Here is a 22,872-nt window from a genome sequence, read left to right as displayed (position 1 = left end):
CATTCAAGAATACATAGTTTGAATCCTTCTGTGTGAGCCTGAGAAATTCCTTTAAACTCAGAGGGTCTCAGACCACATTACAAGACTGTAAGTTGCAGAACAATTACTGATTTATGTTGTTGGGATGAATTTTCTCACATAATTGGTATCTAGTTCTAGACCCCCAAACAAATTCTTACTCAGAGAGAGAAATTGGGTTTGATTGCCTGTTCCAACTCTGAAATTCTGTAATTCTTCACCTAAATCCCTGAACTAATCCTTCACTTTGAAGGATAGATTAGGTTCTTTTGTTACAGGAATTTATTGTCTTACTATTTTTTCTTCTTAGCTTATACTCTGAATGAATTCACATAGTTTACCACCTCAACCTCTACTACTGGTAATTTCACGAAATTCTTTATGTCTTTTGTCTTCAATAGCTTTTCCATGTGGCCTACGTGCTTATCAAATTTGCAAATTCTCCTCGTCCTGATCTATGGGTCCTGGAAAGATCTGTGGACTCTGGAAGAACTTACTTGCCTTGGCAATTTTTTGCTCGTAAGTAATATACATAAATGCTGTTGCTTTGAGGTTTGCGAAACACTGTCCTCTCATCAATTCTCATCATACCCACCCTCATTGTGGGGGAAAAAGTATTTGCAAGAGATCATCAGAATATATTCTTTAAAATAGTCTCTAGATAAGAGTTCGTGAGGCACTAATAGATTTTACTCTTTTAGCTACAACTCCTAAGGTATAGTGTCTGGCACATAAAAGGTACTTGATAAATTTATATTGGATTGGTGGAGACCAATATAAATTGGATTATATATGCACATACATACATACACACAGATATGTATATGCATGAGTTCAATCTTAAGGTATCACCACCTGGAAAAGTTGAAAGTCAGAATGTCTCTCATGATGAAGTCCTCTGTTCATTGCTCTAGGGAATATAACTGTGTATTCCATCATACAGACAGACTATTTTAGGATGTCTCTGAACAATATGAGATAATTGACATTGAAAGAACATTGCCCATGAAGCGAACCATCAGAATGAGTTCTCCACAAGAGATTATTTATGGGAAAATTTGCCAGCTGAGGACTTAAGCCTTACTACTCCAAATATTGCTTTTAAAAGTAGAATGACTTAAGAGTGATTTGAAAGGTGGAGTCTTGAAATGCAAATAAATGTTACCTGCAGATATAGATGTAAACCCTTGAAACTACAATGTGTCAGTCTGGTCATTGTTTTTTTTCCCCCTCTTAGCTTTTCATCTCTCTTTTCGTCAAATTAATATATATCTGAGAATTTACCATATTTTTTTTTATGTTTCTATGTGAAAATGCTTCTTTGTTAGATTCTAAAATAGACTGTTGGGAACAGTTTGGGACAGATGCCAACATGCCCATCACTAAAGACAATGATGTTATCTGTACCACTGAATATTCTCGGATTGTGCCCCTGGAAAATGGAGAGGTGAGTGTAACTAGGGAAGCTGTAAGAAATGACATTCAAAAGTGCACAAAAATTATGATAGGCATGTCATTCTTACATAAACAAAAAGCAATCAAGCTCACCTATTTGAGACACAGGTGTTAGTGAACTGTTGCTAAACTGTGATGAAAAAAAAAAAAACTTTTTATGATTTACTAGGTTGTGGTATCTTTAGTGAATGGTCGTCCAGGAGCAAAAAATTTTACGTTTTCTCCTACTCTGAGAGAGTTTACAAAGGCAACCAACATCCGCTTGCGTTTTCTCCGGACCAATACCCTTCTTGGACACCTGATCTCTAAAGCCCAGCGAGACCCAACAGTCACTAGAAGGGTGAGTAATTTTCAGCATCCCTACTGTTTTTTTTTAAATTTCTTACCACATTAAGTTTATTTAATTAGAGTTAAATTCTACAAGTATAGCTCATGGATCCCAAGAGTCCCTGAGACCATGGGCAGGGGGGATTGGAAAGGTGGTGAGGTAAAAATTATTTTTCATAATAATTGCTTCTTTGCAGTTGTGACCAACTCTTTGTGGGTAATACTAACACATTATTTGTCTATTAAGATAGTTTTCCCTTTTCCAACTACATAACTGTGGGAGGTCAGATTTTTTTCATAAACTTCAACTGGAATAATATATCACTACATATTGAATATTCAAGTGGATATGAGAATCAAATTGCCTTCTATTAAGCCAGAGATTAAAGAGATTTGCAAAAATATGTAAAACAATGACATTTTCCTATTTTTTATTTTGGAAAATATTTTTACAAAAATGTTATGTTATTGGGATTTTAGTTGTCATTTAAAAATGAATATTCTAAAGTTATCAGTTTTAATTTCTAATATGGTACATAATCCACATAAACAAAATTCTTTATGCATATGCATGCAGGGATATGTGGTTTCTTCAGTAATTTTTAGGAGAATAAAGCAGCCCTGAAACCAAAAAGTTTGCTGGTTTGCTGAAACTAAAAGGGCTGCTGGTTTACGAAATCAGTAATACTGATGGTGAAGGAGATGGTTTGTTTGCATTGCCAGGCCTGAATAAGAGTTGGGTTAATTTCTTTTGTTGCTTTTTAGAATCTATTTACATTTGTTTAACAACTTAGAATTTTCAAAGTACTTTCACGTGTACTTTCTCATCTGATGCTCCTAACAGTTCAGTGAAGTTTGTAAGGCTGATATTATTATCTTACAGGTAATATGACAAATAATAAAAGTTTTGCTCTGTACTCTGAGCATTTCATGTTTTGAGATGTCAAGAGAACACTGTTACCTTGTGTTCCTTTCACTTTATTCCTGATAGGGGAGAGGTCTTTCCAGTGTAATCATGGTTGCTGAAGTGTTTTTGTATTCCTAAGGCATGGGAACATTTTTCTTGTGAGTTTTACACATGTGAGGGCTTGAGAAATGGAATAGGAAGGGAGAAAAGAAAGTTAGTTTTTCTATAAACTGAAAAACTTTTCAAAGGGGCATGGAGGAATGGAGTAAGTATTTATTAAGTCCCTACTATCTGCCTAGCAGGGTTAGTTAGGTGGTATAAGAGACAGAACACTGAATCTGAAGTTAGAAAGATTCATTTTCCTGAGTTCAAATATGATCTCAGACACTTACTAGCTGTGTTGTCTCAGTTTCCACCTCTGTAAAACGAGCTGGAGAAGGAAATGCCAAAACATTTTAGGATCTTTGCCAAGGAAACTCCAAAATGGGGTCACCAAGACTCAGACATGACTGAAACAATTGAACAAAAAATGTGTAAGGCATTATATTAAGCATGTTACAAATTATTTCATTTGATAATGCAGGGAGGGTTAGGGATCCTATGAATGTGTGGGTGGTCGGTCTACCACCATTAATGCCAGGTTGTGCCCTGAGGGATCTTGTAAGAGTGGGTGGAAAATAAGTTGGATCATAATTTGTATACACTATTGGCCATAGAATGGACTTCCTGATTAGACTGAATCTGGAAAGGATTTTTTGTTGCTCCTGGTCATTTGGATCTAAACCATAATTCTGGCCTTGCTGATTTTATTAAATTGAGTATACTCTGCAGCTGCTTGAGTTTGAACATAGCCCTTTGCTTATGATTTTTTTGCACTGATTAAGTTTTTACTGATTGTTTGATCAGTTATTTTTTAGTTATGTCTGATTCTTTGTGAGCCCCTTTGGGGTTTTTTTGGAAAAAGATAATAGATTTGTTTGTTATGCTTTTCCAGCTCATTTTGCAGATGAGGTAACTGGGGCAAATAGGGTTAGGTACGTGTCTGAGGCCAAATTTGATTTCAGGAAGATGAATCTTCTCACCTTCTAACCCTTGGCTATTCTTTCTACCAATTACTGAAACGTGAAGTTGTGACCTCTCATAATCTCTGAGATTCCTCTAGCAAGGAATATAATGAAAATTTCCTTTCAGTACAGATCATGCATTTTAACCTGCTTATGGAAAGATTGGACTTTCCTAGTAGCAGATGAGAAATATCTGCAATTGTCAAAATTGAAGTCTCTGAGTATTGACACATAAAAGGTAGTATTGTCAATACTGGGTGATTCTGCTGAAAAGGCAGGAAGTCATGGTTTTGCCAGGAAACTGATGGTTTTTAGCTTGGAAAACAAAGTCATGTCATTAAATGATTAAAAGTCTTTAGCATAATTATTTATTCATTTATTTTTAAAACTTTTTATTTTCAAAACATATAATTATTTAAAAGACTTAAAAAGATTAAACAAACAAACCAACCTCTTTTCCTGCCTTTACTTTGCTATTTTGGCTCCATCCTCCACAAATTCATTTTCCAATTCAAAGTTTGCTGCTGATAAGTTTGTTCTCATTAGCCTACTTGAGGCTACTCCTGATCCAACTTTACTGACATAATAATTTGGAAGAACTGAGGAACATCTTTTAATCTTAACACGGACAACACTAGCCTATAAGCAATGCATGTGTGCCTTTAAGAAATTCAGTTTATGAAAATCCTGATAATAGTTACAACTATATCCTACCTTTTGCAAAACTCTTTCCTTGGAACAACCCAGTGAGTTGAGGTAGAATCATTATGTCCATTTTGTAGATGAAGAAAGTAGAGTAGAGGTAGAATCATTATACACATTTTGTAAATGAAGAAAGAAAAACTTAGAGAAGGCACTGCAGTGTAGCAGAAAGAATACTAGAGTCAATGGTCCTGTGTTTGAAATCTGCTTCTGATATTTACCAGCTGTATAAACATGGGCAAGTCACTTAACCTCTCTCAGCTTCAGTTTTCTAATCTGCAAAATGGCAACAATAATAGCACCTACAATACAAGGTTTTTGTGAGAATCAAATAAAATAATGTATGAAAAGCACTTTTTAACCTATGTGAATCTTTATTATTATTATAGTTAGGGGCTCAAGCCCTCATCTGTAAAATAAGCCAGAAAAGCAAATGGCAAATCACTCCATTTTCTTTGTCAAGAAAACCCCAAATAGGATCACCAAATTTCAGGGCTGAAAATAATTGAATGACAAAAGACTCTCCAGCTTCTCCTCCCCCTATATTTAAAATATCCTATGATTTACAAATAAATAAATAGCATCACATTTGACTTAAAAGTTTTCAGAAACTGAGCGGTTGCACAAAGCAAGGACAACCTGTAATATAACTATTGTTTGTGGTGGTGAAATTGCTTGGGAAGAGGGGAAAAAATAGGAGGAGAGAATGGTCAAAATGGGCTAAGCATTGGGGAAGAAGGGCTGTGAGAAGGAGTTTGTATATAGATGTATACTCACACCTATATGTTTATCTCTACTCTCTCAGTATTATTACAGTATAAAGGATATCAGCATTGGTGGAAGATGTGTCTGCAATGGCCATGCAGAAGTGTGCAGAGCCAAAGGTCCTGAAAACCTGTAAGTATATTGCATGTGGTACTCTTTTCTCTTCCCTCTACAATAGGTATTCTTAACCTTTTGGTCATAAACTTAAAAAAAAATGTGGATAACTATTTCAATATAATAGGATCAAATGAGATATTTGTTAGGTATTTTGTATTGTTAAGCCAGAATAGGATCTTAATCAGTGCTTATTTTCTTCCATTCTTTTTATCCCAGCATTTCAATTTATGTTTTCTGGGGAAATATTCTTCTGTGAAATGATCCACAGTCTTCATCAGGTAGCCAAAGGGGTCCATGACACAAAAAGGTTAGAAAATCTGCTCCAGAGGAAGCCAGTTGTGCTATGACTGGCTATTCAAGGAATCAATATATGTATATTTCATGTTATGTAAATAGTTTCAAGCAGGGAAATAAAGTAGATTATTTTTAAACTACATATCCATGCCATAGCAGAGCAAGAGGTACCAGTATTTTTAAAGTTTCTGCATGGGTTAATGTACTCTTGTAGAAGAGATAAAAGTATTTATTTAAGGAGATAAAATGGGTTGTACATTAGATATGGAAATCATTTTTGTTTAACATTCCATTTCATATTTTAAAAGTATATAATTTCTAAAGAGTGATACAAAACAGTTATTTTAAGTAATAAAATAACTGCTCTAGGTTTATACATATAAAGAAAATTTCATATATTCTGGATATGTGCTTCCAACAATGTGGAAATTCTTATCACCAGTGTAGCACTTGTCATCTTAGAGACAACCCATGTCTCTTAGACTTACAACTAACAAATTCCTTATACAGGATTCAAACTGTGTTTTTACTAATTCTGAGTCTAGTCTGTTATCCACTGTTATGCCCTGTTTGGGTATAACAGTTAGATACTTAAGTGATGGAAACTGATAGAAATGAAGAGGCACTTTTAATTTAAAAAAAAAAATCTCCCCTACCACCTTGAAATTCTCAATCTTTCTCAAGGGTTAAATCATTGCTTTCTGGGAAAGGCAACATATTTCCCAATCTCTTTAATCTCATTAATTCCTTGACATCTATGACTGTCATTAATATTTATGTTCTGATTCTGAATATCAAAGAACAAAAATACAGCCAAATCCATTCCTGATAGGATCTATTAACAGCAGACAAACTACCCACCCATAAAAAAGACAGATATATATATTTCAGTCTCATTGCCACCTGTGGGTCTTAGTCTTATTTTGGCTCTGGGAAATGTAATTTAGGAAATCAACTTTGCCCAGAACTACACATTGCTTTGAGTGCTCCGAAGTGAATAGAGCCTGTAGGGTTTTATATTGAGGTAGTCAAAGGCAACTAGGGCTCTTTACAAATACACAAATATAGGGTTTTTAGAACATAGGGATTCCTAAGTTCAACAATTCACAGTGCAATCAGTTAAAAAAAAAAAGAGGGATTGATAGAATTCCTTTAGTATCAGGGACTGAACTTATAGTGAGAAAATTGAGATTTTGAGGGATTTTTATTTATTCATACGTATCCACTACAGAGGTAGTGAACATTCAAGGTGGCCTTTAAATGCTGGCCTTCTGACTCCTCTACACTTTACTGTTTAAAGTATACTCAAAAGATTTTTTAAAACAGCAAACAATGAGCATATGACAGTGCTGGAAATGGTATATTCACTCAGTAAACATCATGTCCATTTTTCAATTAAGTATAAAAGATTTTGCCACATAATTTCTACTAATGAGATAAAGGTATTTTTAGGATACTAAAAAATTTCAAGAATATACAGCACTGAGGAAAAAGTTCTTAATTTTTTGTGTCATTGATTTCATGGCTGTCTGATGAAGTCTCTGGACCTCTTCTCAGAAAATGACCAGAATAAAATACATAGGTTTACAAAAGAATAGTTTCTGAAATTTAGTTGTAAAAATATTTAAGAAATGCCAAATTAAGAACCTCAGAACTAGGAAATATCTTGCAAATGTTGGAAATTCCAGATCATTATTTCTTATTCTTCTGAGTCAGTCAAGTGTGAATATATTTTCTCCTTTATCCCATAAAGTTACTTTTATTTTTTAGAATCATATGTATTATAACAAAACAAGATATAACTGAACATGAATAATTTTTGTGATGGCTAAATTGGTAGACTAAAAATAGATCACAAAGAGGGTGGGGGAGAGGAGAGAAATTAGTCTTACCTATTTGCCTATAAGAAAACTCAGACTTTTGCTCTTAAGTTACTGAATGTGTGTTAACATGGTTCCTGGGAGCAACATCTCAGTACTGAAAATAACTGTTTCCTTGACTTTCTGTAAAATTGAATATAAGATATAGATTAAGGACACTTAATACTCCATTTTATTTTCTTACAGGGTTGGTGACCATATCATAAATTTGTAAAAATTATATGCCTTAGGAATGTTAGTATTTGTTTGCCATGTTCATTTTTATTTGCTAAACCAACATGAAGGAAGTAGTTTCCTTTCCTTGAATGTCTTCCCAAAAGTAAGATTTATTTTCTTACAACACCTAGGTTTCAATGTGAATGCCAACATAATACATGTGGGGAGAGCTGCGATCACTGTTGTGCTGGTTACAACCAGAAGCAGTGGAGGCCAGCAACAGCTGAGAGAACTAATGAGTGTGAAGGTAAGTGGAGAGAAAGTGCAAATAGCAAATTTTTGTTTTCAATTTTTCAGCTAATCAGTATTTGTCTTCCTCCCCAAAATGCCATAACTTATACATGCAGGGGAGCCTTGTTACCTTCAAAATCGTCACCTTAGGAGACTATTCACTTATTTTTAATAATACAATCAGAGTTCTGAACATTTTAGAGTCTCCTTTTGGAATTGTCTTCAAAACTTGCAGTAGTTATTCAGTGAATAAGGTTTTGCTTCAATGATGGCATTTCTTCTCTCTTAGAGAATGTATTTAATTTTCAGGAGATACAGCAATCAGAATCAAATCTGTTAAATGGAGTGGGTATTCAATCTAGGTATGTCAGTTTGGGTTAAAAAACAAAAGATGAACATTTAAAATAAAATTTATTTCCTTTTGTGGCTTCTAGTCTCTCAGAGGCACTGTTTCTCTCATGCTTCTTGTGGAAGAGGAAAGCAACATTTATTAAGCACTCATTGTGTGTCAAACATTGTGCTAAGCACTGGAGATAAAAAGACAAAAATGAAACAGTTTCTGACTTCCAAATTTTACTGACTCAGTGTCTCTAGATTAAAAATATCTTCCCAAGCTGGTTCCTTTGAAGGACATCTATCTGTCTGTCTGTCTATCTATCTATCTATCTATTATTATTCATCCATCATCTATTTATGTCTATCTAAAATACATGTTGATATGTGTATGTATGTATGCATACATACTAAATACATACTAAATTTCTCTCAGCCTCCTTTTCCTCTTCTGTAAAATGGTAATTAAAGTACCTATCCTCCCAGGATTGTTGTGAGGTTCCAGTGAGATGATATATGTTAAGTACTTTGTAAACCTTAAATTGCTATTTAAATATTAGCTATTATTTTGAATATGGGAGGTGATGATGGTGACCCGGAGGGGCCACTCCTGTTATGACTTGCAGATGATAGTTTCTTATACTTTGAATAATGACTGATCCCTTAAATCTCAATAATTGCAATTTGATTAGTTCCCCAAATCTAGGACAATAGTGAAAGACATTTTCATAATTATAGTAGATATGCATTAATCCAACATATATTAAAAATGAAGATAGTTTTCGTTGTAATGTTTCTAAGCTGTCAGTATAGTAGAAAATTGCATGTAACCTATGGAAGTTAGACATGTTAGGGCTTATTTATCAAGTACCCTCTGAATTCCATTTGAATTATGTTATTTAAAGGTAAACATCCTCTTTGAGAAATAACTGATGTGTAAATATAGATGACTTGAAGTTGATTTTCATGGTGCCAAAAATGAAACAAAAATCAACAAGCTTTAATGCTTTAAAGAAAAGGGCACATCCTAATGTGTAACAGCTGACTGCTTTTGTTTGCTTCCTCAAATTCATTGATTTTATTAAACTATACAAACACATGTATTACTAGGGAAAATTAGGTAATTCAATCCAAGTAAGGATTATTAAATTCCAGTAATGAATACAAGTTTTCTTGATAAAAACAAAAATTGATCCAGAAAAAATTACATTTTCTTTTATAATTTTTTATTTTGATGAAATTGTGTTTGTATGAGACCTTTATTAAGAATCAACTATATACAAAGCACCATTCTAAGTACCAAAAATCTGTATGTACCTTACCCTCCAGGAGAATGGGAATGGGAGTAAGGAATGGATAAATACATTGATAATTATGACAAAGGGATGGCAGAAAGTAGAAACCAAAGTCCTTTGAGAAATCTTTGGAAGGAGGTATTACTTTCATTTACAGGAGGGTCTATGTACATCTGAGTTGAGTCTTGAAGCCCCTCATAGGTTGACAGCTTTCAGAAATGAGCGGTAAGAGAGAGTCTGTACTTCTTGGGCTTCAAGACCACTAAAGACCCTCCCAATTCCAGGAGTCAGAAGCACTAGAGGTCTGACATTGGTGGAGACTTAGAAGCCAGAAATAGTGAGGGATTGTGTCAGAACCACTACCAGAGATTTGAAGCAGAGATATAGGGCATAGTTTGGATATTCACAATCCATCTTAGTATGATAATAAAGAGCAGGTCCTCAGTGTTAGGGATCCCCCGCCCCCAAGAAGATCAACATTCGATTTATTGATCTTGTTCACATTTCCTGTAGTAGTACTGGAAAATTGATCACTAGAGATTTATTGACCTAGACGCCCTCTCCTCCTTCTCTCTCCTTGCCTTAACTTTTTGCCTCACTAAAATGAGAAAGAAGGGACACCATCCTCCAGTTTTCTTATATTTTATACCCAATCATGCATTCTTCATACTATTCTTTGCTATTTTTTTGCTATTCTTTGAACAAGTCACTCTATTTACTGATTATGGACATTTTCATTAATAGTTTCCTAACTTGGAATGTGTTTCCTCTGCATCTCTACCTCCTGACTCCCTCAGCTTCCTTCAGCTTGCAGCTGAAATCTCATCTTCTACAGTGGGATTGGGGATCCCAATCCTTCTGAATTCTGGTGCCTCATTCGGTTGATTTATCCTATATATAGCTTGATTGTAAATATCAAGTACAAATAGTATCTTTTCTCCTATATTAGACTGTTCCTCAAGTCTTGTTACTTTTTTTGTATCTCAATGATGCATGTCAAAGCATCGCCTCTCTGATGTCATGGTCCTTTTTAAGAATGAGAGATAAACATCACCCCAGTGCTATCATTACAAATAGTGGGTGTTTAATAAATTATTAATAAGTCAACAATAAATATTAAAAAATGATTATAATTAAAATTTTAAAAATAAATGTCAATTATTATTGAATCACTGACCTGGCCTTTAGTGGACTGTAAGTGCCATCATCTTGCTCTCTCACTTTGGGGCTGTCTGCCAGGATGAAATAACCCTTTCCTTTGCTTCCACTTCCCCTTCTTCTATGACAGTCCATTTTAGCCATAATCTTCCAGATCCCTTATCTTTATCTACTCTCCTCCTCCATTGTGTCCTCTGAAATTCCAGTGCTGTTGTAAGCAAACTTCTGTTCTTCCTCTGATAGGCACTCATGGTGTTTACCTTCTGGTACTCTCTGGAAGACACTATATCCTGAGTCACCTTTCCTTAATAAATCCAAACCTTTTATACCTTTTACTTATTGGGCCAAGACAATCAGTGGGCATACTCTTGGCTCTTAAAGAACCTCTTTAAGGTACACTCTCCATCTATGTCACCCTGTCCAGATCCTTCCATAGTTTTTTATTAGCCTCCATGCCATTCTCTCTTCTTCCTCACACTGAAGGACTTTGGTATCTTCCTAATTCATCAGTGTCCTCATGTCCTATAACTTACATCTTTACTCCACTATAGCCATCCATGAGGTTGTCAAACCCTAATTTTCATCCTTACTCAAAACCGCCCTTCTTCCATGACCTGAAATCCCTTTATAATCACAGCCTTCTCTACTTCCATCTCTCTCCCTCATCCTCAATCTTCCTAAATCTGTATTTTTGCCCACTTTGACCTCTAGTACCTTTCTATCCCACTAGTTCTCCCAGATCATCACCCATGCTCTGGCCTCAGTAGAGTAGAGGGAATGCTGGAATTGGAGTCTGGAAATTAGAATTCTGGAGTTGAATCCTAAAACTGACACTTTTTGATTTTGTGATCTTAGACAAGTCATTGAATTTCTGAGCCTCAGTCTTCCGTTTAAAAAATGGGGTTAATACAGATAGTACCTCTAAAAGTTATGCTTAAATGAGATAAATGAGTTTTGCATCTTTCATTAGAAATGTTAAGAAGAAATGAATGGGAGGGTTACAAGAGTGGAGAAGGGAGCTCAAGGCTTCAGTTTTCTTTGTAATGTTGGAAGTGAGATCATGTACTTAAGTGACTGGAGGAAGAATGGAATTCAGGCTACCACCTCCTTTTAAAAGCCCTATTTATGATTTAATTGCAGGCTTTAAGCTTAAAAACAAAAAGGGGGCAGGAAACAAACTTCCCATTTTACCACCAAACTAAAAAAATAAAACTTCCTTCTCATGGTTTTAAATTGACTTATGAAATTTCCTAGGCTTTTCCATTGTTTTCTGATATAAGAATACATTTTATATCAGAAGCCACTAAGATGTACTATTTTTAGGAAGTTACTAAAGATCTGACTTTAATGATGAACATTAATTTGTGTTTTCCTTAGTTTGCAATTGCCATGGTCATGCCACAGACTGTTATTATGATCCTGATGTTGAGAGGCAAAGTGAAAGTTTGAACATCCATGGTGTTTATGAAGGCGGAGGGGTCTGCATTAATTGTCAGGTAAGAGATTTTTCAAGTCAAAAAGTGTTGTTTTTTTTTTAATGGACCTTTGGCAGAGATAAACACCAGTAACATTCAGAAGAGTAGCCTATTGAGAAGTGATATGCATTTAGAAAAAAGGTAATGCTAGCTTTTATATAAGGTATTATTAAAGACTTTTAAATTTTCCAAGAAAGGTAAGAGGATTTAAAATTAAGACAATTCCCCACTTTTTTGTGTATACAGAAGTCTTTGCTACTTGTGACTCCTAAATGTGCAAAATTAGGCTGAAGAATATCCTAGGCCATCTTGGTCACTGTATTCAGTCAATAATAGGGGCAGCTGCTAGGTGCAGTGAATAAAACCTTGTATTTGGAATCAGGAAAATGATTTCAATTTTTGTCATTTTAGTCCTGACTCTGTGAACCCATTTGGAGTTTTCTTGGCAAATAAACTGGAGTAAAACTGGAGTGGTTTTTGCCATTTCCTCCTCATTTCATAGGTAGGGAAACTCAGGCAAACAGGGCTAAGTGGCTTTCCTAGGGTCATACAGCTACTAAGTATTTGAGGCCAGATTTGAACTCAGGAAGATGACTCTTGACTGTAGAACCAGCACTCTATTCACTGTGCTACCCAAATTTGGCCTTAAATATTTATTAGCTATATAGTCAGTACAGGTCACTTAATTCGTTTGCCTCAGTTTTCTTATCTCTTACATGGGAATAATAATAGCTATCTCCTAGAGTTATTGTATTTAATATTTATAAAAACACAACACAGTGCCTGGCACATATCAGGAACTTAATTTTTGTTAAAATAAAAAAATTAACAGATCATAATCTGAAAGATCTTCAGTGAGTTTGAAACAAGGCTTTGGTAGGGGTTTGTAGAATTTTATGTATGACTTAGCTAAAGACTTAATAGGCATGTTTATTGGATCTGTCAAGGCCACAGAGACGGCTTGAGAACAGTAGAATCCAAAAATATCTCAGCAAGCTAGAACAATAGAAGTGAATCTATTAAGGTGAAATTTAATGGGGATAAGTGTAAAGTCCTTTGCTTGTACAAGTAATAGATGGGGGAGATAGACATTAATAGCTCAGAATCTTATACCCTTCAGCAAGCTTGACGTTAGATAGTAGTGTGTCACGGCTACTAAAAACAAAACAAAACACCTTAACAGAATCTTAAGTCTTTATTAACAAAAAACACAATATCCAGCTGAATGGAGATAACTACAGGGCTCTTCACTGGTAAGACTATGATGTTGGTTTCTTAGTTTCTAAATATTTGTCCCTTTTAAAATGGAACACCAAGATGGGTATAGTTCCAGAAGACAAAACTAGCACCAAGGAGTTGAAGCAGATTTTTACGTTGATATTAGAATTTTGTTCCCCAGCAACAGAAGACTTATCTTGTGAAGTAAGGAGTTCCTAATCACTGTGTATGTTCAGAGGCTAGAGTTGAATTAACCTTTTTTTTTTTTTTTCCCTTTACTCCTTGATATTTTGAAGTGGAAATTCTTGTGTATTCACAGACATGTCCTGACTTTGGGACCCAGCTTTTAGGTCCTGGGTATTTTGTGAGTCAGAATTCTCTCCAAACTACTGCTAATAAATTCCTATTGATATGTTTTACCTTTATCATAGGCTTTTAATTAAGTAACAATGCAAATAAAAGACATAACATTTTCCACATAAATTCTGAGCTCTCTCCTATGAATGTTATATACTTCTTGATGAGAGGGAGACCTTTATAGGAAATATGTGGGGCTTATCAGTACATGGAGGGAGGGTATCTATTCAGGTCACATATGGAGGAACAACTCATCTTTGCAACTATATTTTACTGACATTAGATCTGCTTTCAGCCAGACTTTGAATTTCACTGGTTCCTTCATGATGTTCTATCTTAGCTGATTTCCACTTGATATATCTGTTGTTCATATTTCTATTCCAGCGAAGTTGTTAACTAGCTTCTTCACCCATTGCATCCACTGTGGGGATGTGATTAAAAAGCCTCTCTTTTGCTAAGCCTGATGAAACAGAAGGTGTATCTTCTTTAATCTATTCTCCATTTCTCCCTGCTTCCAATAATATACTTACAAATTACCTGGGCATATGCATAACATTTCTAACACATATAATTTATAGCACAATAAACATCAGAAGATATTTATGTGAAATTATTATAATAACTGTTCTATATAGCCTATAAAGTAAGCACTTCTAAACAGAACACATGCCAGTGCTGACATTTAAAACAAAATATAAATTTCATGTAACATATAACACCTAGCATAAATAATACAATATTACAACTGTAACACTGCAATTATCACATATAATAAAATATGCATATTACATATCAATGAAGCATATAACTACCTAACAATATAAGCATAAACAACAAAACATTAACGATATAGAACATAATATTTAGATTATATTTGTAAATATAACATGTTATACTCAATGCATCTGATGTATTTATGTCATCTGATGACATAAATATTCACCTTCTTCCATTTTCTCTAGAATGTCGTAGCTAACTAAACTTGGTTACTGGGTGCCTGTCATGAGCAGCACCCACTGCTTCCTTTATAGCATTCAGTGTTAGTTTGTTATGTTATATGGTTATAATAATAATATTCTATTCTATAGCTCCAACTTCTGTCATTTTCTCAACAGTAAGGGGATTTCTTGGGGACAAAATTTGAGTCCTTCAGACTCCCTCTTAGTTCTTCTGCATGTGGTTGTTCCTGTTGCTTATCAACCTGGGACCACCAGGACAAGGCAAACTACAACAAAGTTCACCTCTATTGATGGCAGTCTTTTGTGAAAGATTCCCAGGTGCAGCAGTCAATGAGTTCTTAGGGTCTTTGGGATCTAGGATAACTTCTATCTCCAGATCCATCATCTTTATGGATAGAAGGCAGTCTGGTGGACATCAGCTTCTGTTTAACCAATTCTATATTTGCTTTTTGGGTGCATCTGGTATTTGCATGCCCATCTAGGCCACAGTTACAGCAGAATATTCCCAGACCCTTCTGCCTCTGCTCTACTGGCCATGTTCTAGCTTCAAGCCTATTTGATCTCTGCCCCCACAATCCCTTGTCTTCTTTCTGGGAAGAGTGGTATTGATCAGCATTCCATTTTTCACTGGGCAATCTATGAGTGTCAGTCTTCATGCTTAACTGAGTGTGATTTGGTTCCATTCTCGTTTCCATGGATGATACCTGAGAAGAGGTTTCAGTAAGCATTCTGCTGGGTTGTAGACTTCTATCTCCACAATCGAGTCTGTTCTCATACAATTTCACTATCGCCATGAGATCCTGATATTTAATCTGCTGTTTCTCTTTTTCCAATTTAATAATTTGTATTTGTAGGTCTCCATCATCTAAAAGTCCAGAAGCTACTTGGGCCAATCTAATAGCATCCACTTCACTGGGCTTCACAGATCCCTTAACAACTAAATTCTGTAGCAGTTTGTCTACTCGCCCGACAAACTCAGAGGGTTTCTCTCCCTTACGCTGAAAGGTCGTAAGAAACTGGACATAAGCTTGTTGTGGAGTTTCTGAACTACCATATTGCTTATCTAACTTTTGCAGACATTCTAATAAAGTAGCATCAGGGGTCTGTAATTTCAAAATACGTATGAGTTCAAATGCTCGTCCCTTTAGACTATCCATTAGTCTTTTCTGTTTTTCTGTATCATTCACTTTCCATTGCTTTACTATTTCTGTAGCATGTTTTATCCAAGAGTCATAAGGTTCTTCTCCAGGAGGACATGGATGTTCCCCCGAGAAACTTCTTAATTTTTCAGATTGAGATTCTTCTTCTGGCTCAGATTCAGCCTCCTCACTTTCTTCCAGTCTGGACTTCCCTCCATACACATGTCTCACATCATCTTCAGACAATCCTTCCCTTTGCAGAACAGTCTTAAGCTTTCTTTCTATCTCTTCTTCCTCAATGGGGGGTATAATGACAAGTTTCCAGGTATTCTCTCCTACTGTAATTGTACTAGGGATTTTAGAATGGTCTATCGGTTCAGACAATTTACAGAAAACAGACAAGGTGATATTTGTCTCTTCATATCGTCTGGTCAGTACTTGACATTTTCCCAAAACACTTATTGCATTATGTAAGACATTTTCAATGTCCTTATCTGTTAGGTCATGAGGCACTCCTTTAACAAGCAGACCTCTGTATAAATCCAAGTGCATAGCTGTGCACCACTGTTCTAAAGTTTTGTCATCCATATTATTTTTCCTCTTTTTTTAAAGACACTATTTAATCACTATAGAAGTAAACTATATACTTCAGTAGCATCTCAACATACTGTACAATAATTCAGTTGTTAATGAAAAGGTTTGACCTGTTTAAAAAGAAAAGGAAAAAATTGGAAAACTTTGGTGACTAATAATTATATAGCCTCCCACCAACTTCCCCAATGGATCCCCACGATATATAGGACATTCAAAATTGGGATCCTATATGATGATTTTGTCAATTCCAGGACAAATCAATGGGAGATTTGATAAAAGTCCCTATAGTATAGTTAACAAAGATTCCCCCTTTTCTCTTGGAGGTCCTAGTTAGCTATACCAGATCCTAGGTCTTTTGTGGTTCATGATTCCCTCCAAATCATAGCTTATAAGCTTTCTAAGAGGTGTTTTACTTTTACCAGTCAATCATGGGAAATGGTTTAAAAGAAAGGTATTTTATGTTTTACATGATTACACATTGTATAACCTATATCAAATTGCTTGCATTCTCAAAAGGTGGGAATGTAGGGGAGAGGACCTGTAACTCAAAAGTTTTAAAAACAAATATTCAAAATTGTTTTTACATATAACTGGGGAAAAATAAAATACTAAATTAAAAAAGAAAGTAAATTTTTTTAATCAAGTTGCCCTGAAAATTATTTGACATAGAGAATATCTGCTCACAAACCTTGGGCTATAAATATATATACAATGGGAAAATAGACTTTCATAGGAATTATGTGTGGATCTACCACACATGTGGACATATATATGACCAGGGCACCAATAGGAAGCTCTTACAGGGAGCATATACGACTAGGGCACACAGAGGGACAACTCACATCTCCGATGATACAGTTAGAAGTTTTCATCAGCTGCTACAATCTTTGGTATTACTCTGTTGCCAAGTAGCGCTCTCTGTTGTATCTCAGCTCTTCCCTGCCGAACACTGTTATCTCAGCTAATCCTCTTCCAAGTGCTGTATCTCAACTGCTTCTGGTTGGTCTTCTTGCTTTTACCCCAACAGATAAGAAATATCTTTGTTCCAATTGATCTGTCAACCAGTTAGCCAGTGTCCTTCATCATCCTGTGCATATGCAGTAGGTACAAGTGCATGTGCTCATAGGCTACATCCTTGTTGTTGGCTTCTTCTAATTCCTCAGTTAGGGGGCTAGCTTTAGAGTTAACTAACTGAAAGTCTTCTAGAGATGCTGTGACTGAATTAGGTTTTTTTCTAAAGGTTAATTTTACCTTCAGCCATCAATCTCAACCAATTGCTATGAAACACGCTACAGCCTTCCCACTCAGCTCTCTTAAGTCAGTGATTAAGAAATTCATCACTGCCATGTTGTAAAGACTAAGGTACAGACTAAGGCAGAGACTAAGGGTCAGCTGTATCTTTTGAATTCTACTTAGAACTCTTCTGTTAACTGCTTCTCTTCTGAACTCTTTGAGTAACTGCTAAACACTTCTCTGAAATGCCTTAGCCTTGCTCTTCCTTATGTTCTTCAGTTCAACTGTCACCTAACTTATGGCCAGAAACCCAATTTAGTTCTTAGGTCTTCTCATACTCTCTGATGTAAATTTGCCAAAAAGAGATTGAGTCATCCTGGGGTAAATAAACATTTTGAATCTCATCTCCTCTGTTCAAATGCAAATTGTAATAACTCCTGTCAACTAGGAAGACATGAAAGGCTTTAGACCTTTGGCCTCTTCCCCTGGCAACAGCACATGCTAGTCTGGTTGCTCCCAAGTTTCCCTACATTTGTCTGACATTTCAAAGAGGGAATGTGCTGCTCATTCCTTCAAAGGTTCAATTGCAGTCTGTGGTGTGTGTGTGTGTGTAATGTCACAAGAGAGATGGTAGTGAAATAATTTATATACTATTTATATGTTATTAGTGCTAGACTTAAAGTCAGCACCAGAGTATAAATCTATCAAAATTTTCTTGTGTTAAAATTCATAAGAAAATTGAAATATGTTTCTTATAAGCTATTTTCAGAAAATAATTATATTATATATTGCATGTTCAATGAGTTTGTTTTTAAAGGAATGGGGTTATCATTTAATTATCATAAGGACAAGTGGGGTTCCAGGGCAGAAATTTTATGAGTGAAAGTCCTCTGGCATATGTTGTCTGACCCAGACCTTAAGGCAGCTGGTGAGAACATGGCTAGGAAGTCAAGTGAAGCTCATGGAGATCGGTTTCAATGTAATTGGAAACTGAGGCAATCACCAATCTGGACAATAAAGGGCCCAGGATAGTGGTTCTAGGTTTCAGAAGGTTAAGTCTTTTGGGTCATAGGAGGACTTTAAATGCTTCATGTGGAAATTTACAAGATGTTAATAAGAATGAATTGGTTATAGTGCATATAAAATCCAGAATTCATTTGCCAAAGAATAAAATGTAGGGAAATTAGGCCAATATGGTTTCATCTGGCCATGGCTGTAGTTCTAAGCCAGCCTCATGTCAGTAGAATCACACAGGAATGGCCAGTCTTTTCACAAAATGAAAACATATCAAAGTTATTGTTTGTTCTGAGTAATTCACATAACATTATAGCAATGTAATATTAAATCCAAAGACTCCAACTACTCAGGTGAAAAGGGAAACATTATTTGAGAAAAGAAAATACTTGGAAAAGTGAAAATAATCTGACTAAAATTAGGTTTAGACTAACATTTCATATCATATACCACAATAGGCTACAATGAGACATGGGACCTAAATATTAAAAAATCACATTATAAATTCAAGGATCCAGGGAGTAATAGATACTTTGTACAACTATTGATAGAGGATAAGTTCTTAAGAAAACAAAGGACAAAGGAGAGCACAGGAGATAAAATGAACCATTTTAATCACATAAAGGTAAAAACATTTTCATATCAATGAAAATTAAAAGGGAATTTTGTGAGGGATGGAAATCTTTGCAACAACCTACTCTAATAAAGTTTGATATCTAATATATATAGGGAACTGCCTCAAATATATAAGAACATAAGTCTGGTAGCTCTTAATGAAGAAATCTAAGCTATCAGCAATCATTAGAAAAAAAATGCCCCAAATCATTAATAGTAAAAGAAATGTAAACTAACTCTGAGGGTCTATAATATCCCAATGTGATTGGATGACATAAAGAGGAAATTACATTTGGTGGAGAGAAGTTAGGAGAACACCAGTGAAGTCTTTGGCAGAGTTCTGAATTGGTCTAGTTATTCTGGAAAGCCCTGGAAAGTACTACCAAAAAAGTCATTCAGTTGTACATAACCCCTGACTCAGTGATATCACTATTATACACATATATCCCAAAGAGAGCAAAGAAGGAAAAAAAGGGTCCACATACATAAAGCTATTCATAGTAATACTGGAAAGCTAAAGAGGTGCTTATGAATTAGGGAATGGCAAAATAAGTTATGGAAAGGGAATAAACATCTACTATATGCAAGACACTGTACTGAGGATTTTACAATTATCTCATTTGAGCCTCACAGCAATCTGGTAAAGTAGGTGCTAGTATCCTCATTTTACAATTGAAGAAAATTAGACATTCAGAGGTTAAGTAATTTGCTGGGGGTCATATAGCTAGGAAGTATTTAAGGCTGGCTTTGAACTCAGGTCAGTCCCAGTACTCTAATATGTACCACCTAACTGCCCCTAAATTATGGTAATGTGAATATAATGGAATAGGAGTGTACAATATAACAATGATGAAAGAGTTGGCTTCGGAGAAACCTGTAAAGAATTACATGAACAAAAACAGTTAATAATAGATAAAACTCTAACAAAAAGTTGGGTTGAACAGAGAAAGAGGCAGAATTTGTGGAAAAAACAATGCCAAAATGAAGAAAAGTGGGTCATCATTTAAAAAATATGATCAGAAAAGAACAAAAGAACATTCAGAGGGAAACTCAAATAAGACAGCTTTAAATATTGCTTTTTTAATTATGTAATTTCAAAAATAAACTATATGTAATAGAGATCCAGGTTTCTGACGGAAATCTCTTCTTTATCTTTATATATATTTATTGATGTTTTTCAAGTACAGAATAACAAAATTAAAAACATAGAGCAGACTGATTGACTTTGAGGAAATGTCTTTCCCCTTACCAGACTCCTTCAAATAGGGGATGTTGTTGAGTGAATTTTTGTTAGTAAAGAGAATTTGGCTGACATATTATCTCTTCAGGATCATTTTCTTAGTAAATAGACATTTATGAAGTATTTACTATGTGCCAAGTACTGAAGATACAAATAAAAAGGGGAAAAAAGCCAGACCCTCCTCTGAAGGAGCTCAAATTTTTATTGGGAGAGATATCATATAAATAACTAGGTACTAATCTCAGAAGAGGAAGACGATGCCTTGTACTGCCTTTACAATATTTTTTTTTCTTTTTTGATTCTTTAGTTCACATGAAGTTACTGATATGTTCAGGCGAGTTGCATTTTCCCCATCTGTTGAATTTAAAATGTGTATTCTGAAGTTTGACTTTTATTTAGTAAAAGTATCTTTAATGTTATATTATCTTCAAAAAGCCCCAAGAAGGCAAAAAAATATAATACTTCTAGAAGGAAAGACCCTTTCTTGCTCTTTCTTCCTTTAGTAAAATTGTAATAAATCATATTTAAGACTGAAGCATCTCCACTTTGCTTTTATATTTATTATTTGTTTTGTTTTTGACGTATTTAAAATACAGACTTGGGCCCCTTTCCTGAGTGAGAGAATATCTGAGCCAATTTTTCTCTCTGCTCCATGACTTGCAATCGCACTGATCTCCTTTGCTTTCCAGATGCTTTACATCAAAGATTAAAAGCTGTGGATGCCCTTTCTTTATTATGACCATTTTCTGGGTTCTAGGGAAAGGTACTTTTTTAAGTCACAACAGAACTTTGTCACCATGAAGTCCAAGGAGGAACAGTCCTTTTGACCAAGTTATCCTGCTAACAGTAGATTCTTTGATCTGAATAGCACTATCATGTACAACTGTTGTTCCTGGTATAATATGCCTGTGAGCTGGCAATTTACCAATTTGTACCAGCATGAATTAGAAAAGCCCTGCCCATCAGTCACAGCCAAAGATCCTTATCAGAGATATGGGGATGAAAACTGTTGTTGATTTAAGGCATCTTGATATAGTACAAAGAACACTGAAGGTAAACTAGAACATTTGAGTTGGGGTTCAGGCTCAAACTAGATTTGGAATTAGAACTAGACGTAGGTTTGGATCTCAGTATTATCTGTATGACATTAGGCAAACCACTGAGGGCCTTAATTTCCTCATGTTTACAACTGAAAGGACTGAATCTATCTAATTCATCTCCCTAAAATCCTATGATCTGATTATCTGTATGACTATAGGTAAGACAACAAATTTCTCTGAGGATTACCTTCCACTTCTCTAAAACGAGGAAAATCATTTTTGTGTTGCCAGCCTCATAGGGTCGTTGTAAAAAAAATCACATTGTAAATTATGCAGTACATATATGTGAGTTATTGGTAGTAATAATGACAGCATCATCACTGCAACATGATTATAAACAAAGAAGTAGGAAACCATCTCAGGAATAACATGTAATTTTGGGTGTCATGATCTTGGGGCTTAAGATCAAATTAAAGAGGCTAGATACCACTGACCATTTACAATTTAGTTTTGAGTGAATTTATGGAAATTATGCCTTTTACAGATAAGATACCTAGCTTTTTCAACAATTTAGTGTTTGTGTCTTACTCCCAACACACTCACTCTCTCTCTCTCTCTCTCAGAGTCTATCTGTCTGTCTCTCTCTCTCCCCTTTCTTCCTCTCTTCTCCTTTCTCTCTTCCTTCCCCTCTCCCCCTCCCCCTTCTCCTCTTCCTCTTCTTCTCTTCCTTTCTTTCTCCCCCTTTCTTTCCCCCTCCCCCTCTCTCTTTTTCTCTCTTCTAATCTCCTTAAGTTACAAGACTCTACCTAGTCTAGTGCCTCTCTCCAGGAATAAAGTGAATACAAAAAAATGCAACCTCCCCCAATCAAATACAGAAATAGTTGGGAACAAGTAAGCAAAATACTGTGGATATTGTTTCCTGCTTACTAGTCTGTGCCTTTAGGAAATCTATACTTGTAGAAAGAGGTAGGAAGGATTCTCATGTACCTTATGAGCAAAAATATTGAGGAAAGAGAGGTAGAAGGAGAAGCCAATGGTCTTGCAAATAGCATTTGCAAGTGACTGGCAGTTTAATAAATGGAGGCAGGGAGTTTATTAGTAGTATTTGATAGGAGCAATGCAAAAACAAGTACGTAAACAGGTGGGGCAATTTCTGGGCAGAGAATGGAGGGATATCAGTTTATCTAGATGGTTAAAAAAAATCACATTGTGGGGATTGTTTTTGT

The 22,872-nt window shown here is 35.3% G+C and overlaps 2 protein-coding genes across 3 annotated transcripts in view; one reads left to right on the top strand and one right to left on the bottom strand.

Annotated features, from left to right (window-relative positions):
- Positions 1–22,872, top strand: part of LAMA3 (laminin subunit alpha 3) — a 310,601-nt gene that overhangs the window by 70,475 nt on the left and 217,254 nt on the right. For both annotated transcript variants that reach the window (XM_031946523.1, XM_031946522.1), the window contains exons 3-8: positions 420–537; positions 1,347–1,465; positions 1,643–1,813; positions 5,279–5,370; positions 7,877–7,992; positions 12,140–12,258. In XM_031946523.1, the coding sequence (XP_031802383.1) occupies positions 420–537; positions 1,347–1,465; positions 1,643–1,813; positions 5,279–5,370; positions 7,877–7,992; positions 12,140–12,258 (735 nt within the window). The remainder of the gene's footprint in view (positions 1–419; positions 538–1,346; positions 1,466–1,642; positions 1,814–5,278; positions 5,371–7,876; positions 7,993–12,139; positions 12,259–22,872) is intronic.
- On the bottom strand, positions 13,414–18,212 carry LOC105749333 (paraneoplastic antigen Ma1 homolog). Its single transcript, XM_012541508.3, has 2 exons — positions 17,347–18,212; positions 13,414–16,614 (listed from the first exon to the last, which is right to left on the bottom strand). The coding sequence occupies exon 2, from the start codon at positions 16,496–16,498 to the stop codon at positions 15,110–15,112; it is 1,389 nt and encodes a 462-aa protein (XP_012396962.1). The 5' UTR covers positions 16,499–16,614; positions 17,347–18,212; the 3' UTR covers positions 13,414–15,109.

Source organism: Sarcophilus harrisii, chromosome 1 (genome assembly GCF_902635505.1).
Source record: "Sarcophilus harrisii chromosome 1, mSarHar1.11, whole genome shotgun sequence".
NCBI lineage: Eukaryota > Metazoa > Chordata > Mammalia > Dasyuromorphia > Dasyuridae > Sarcophilus > Sarcophilus harrisii.
Note: the sequence above shows the minus strand (reverse complement) of the source record. Positions and strands in the feature narration are given on the sequence as shown.

Excerpts from the sequence above, each read along its gene's own strand:
- LOC105749333 (XM_012541508.3), bottom strand. The coding sequence starts at position 16,498 with ATGGATGACAAAACTTTAGAACAGTGGTGCACAGCTATGCACTTGGAT.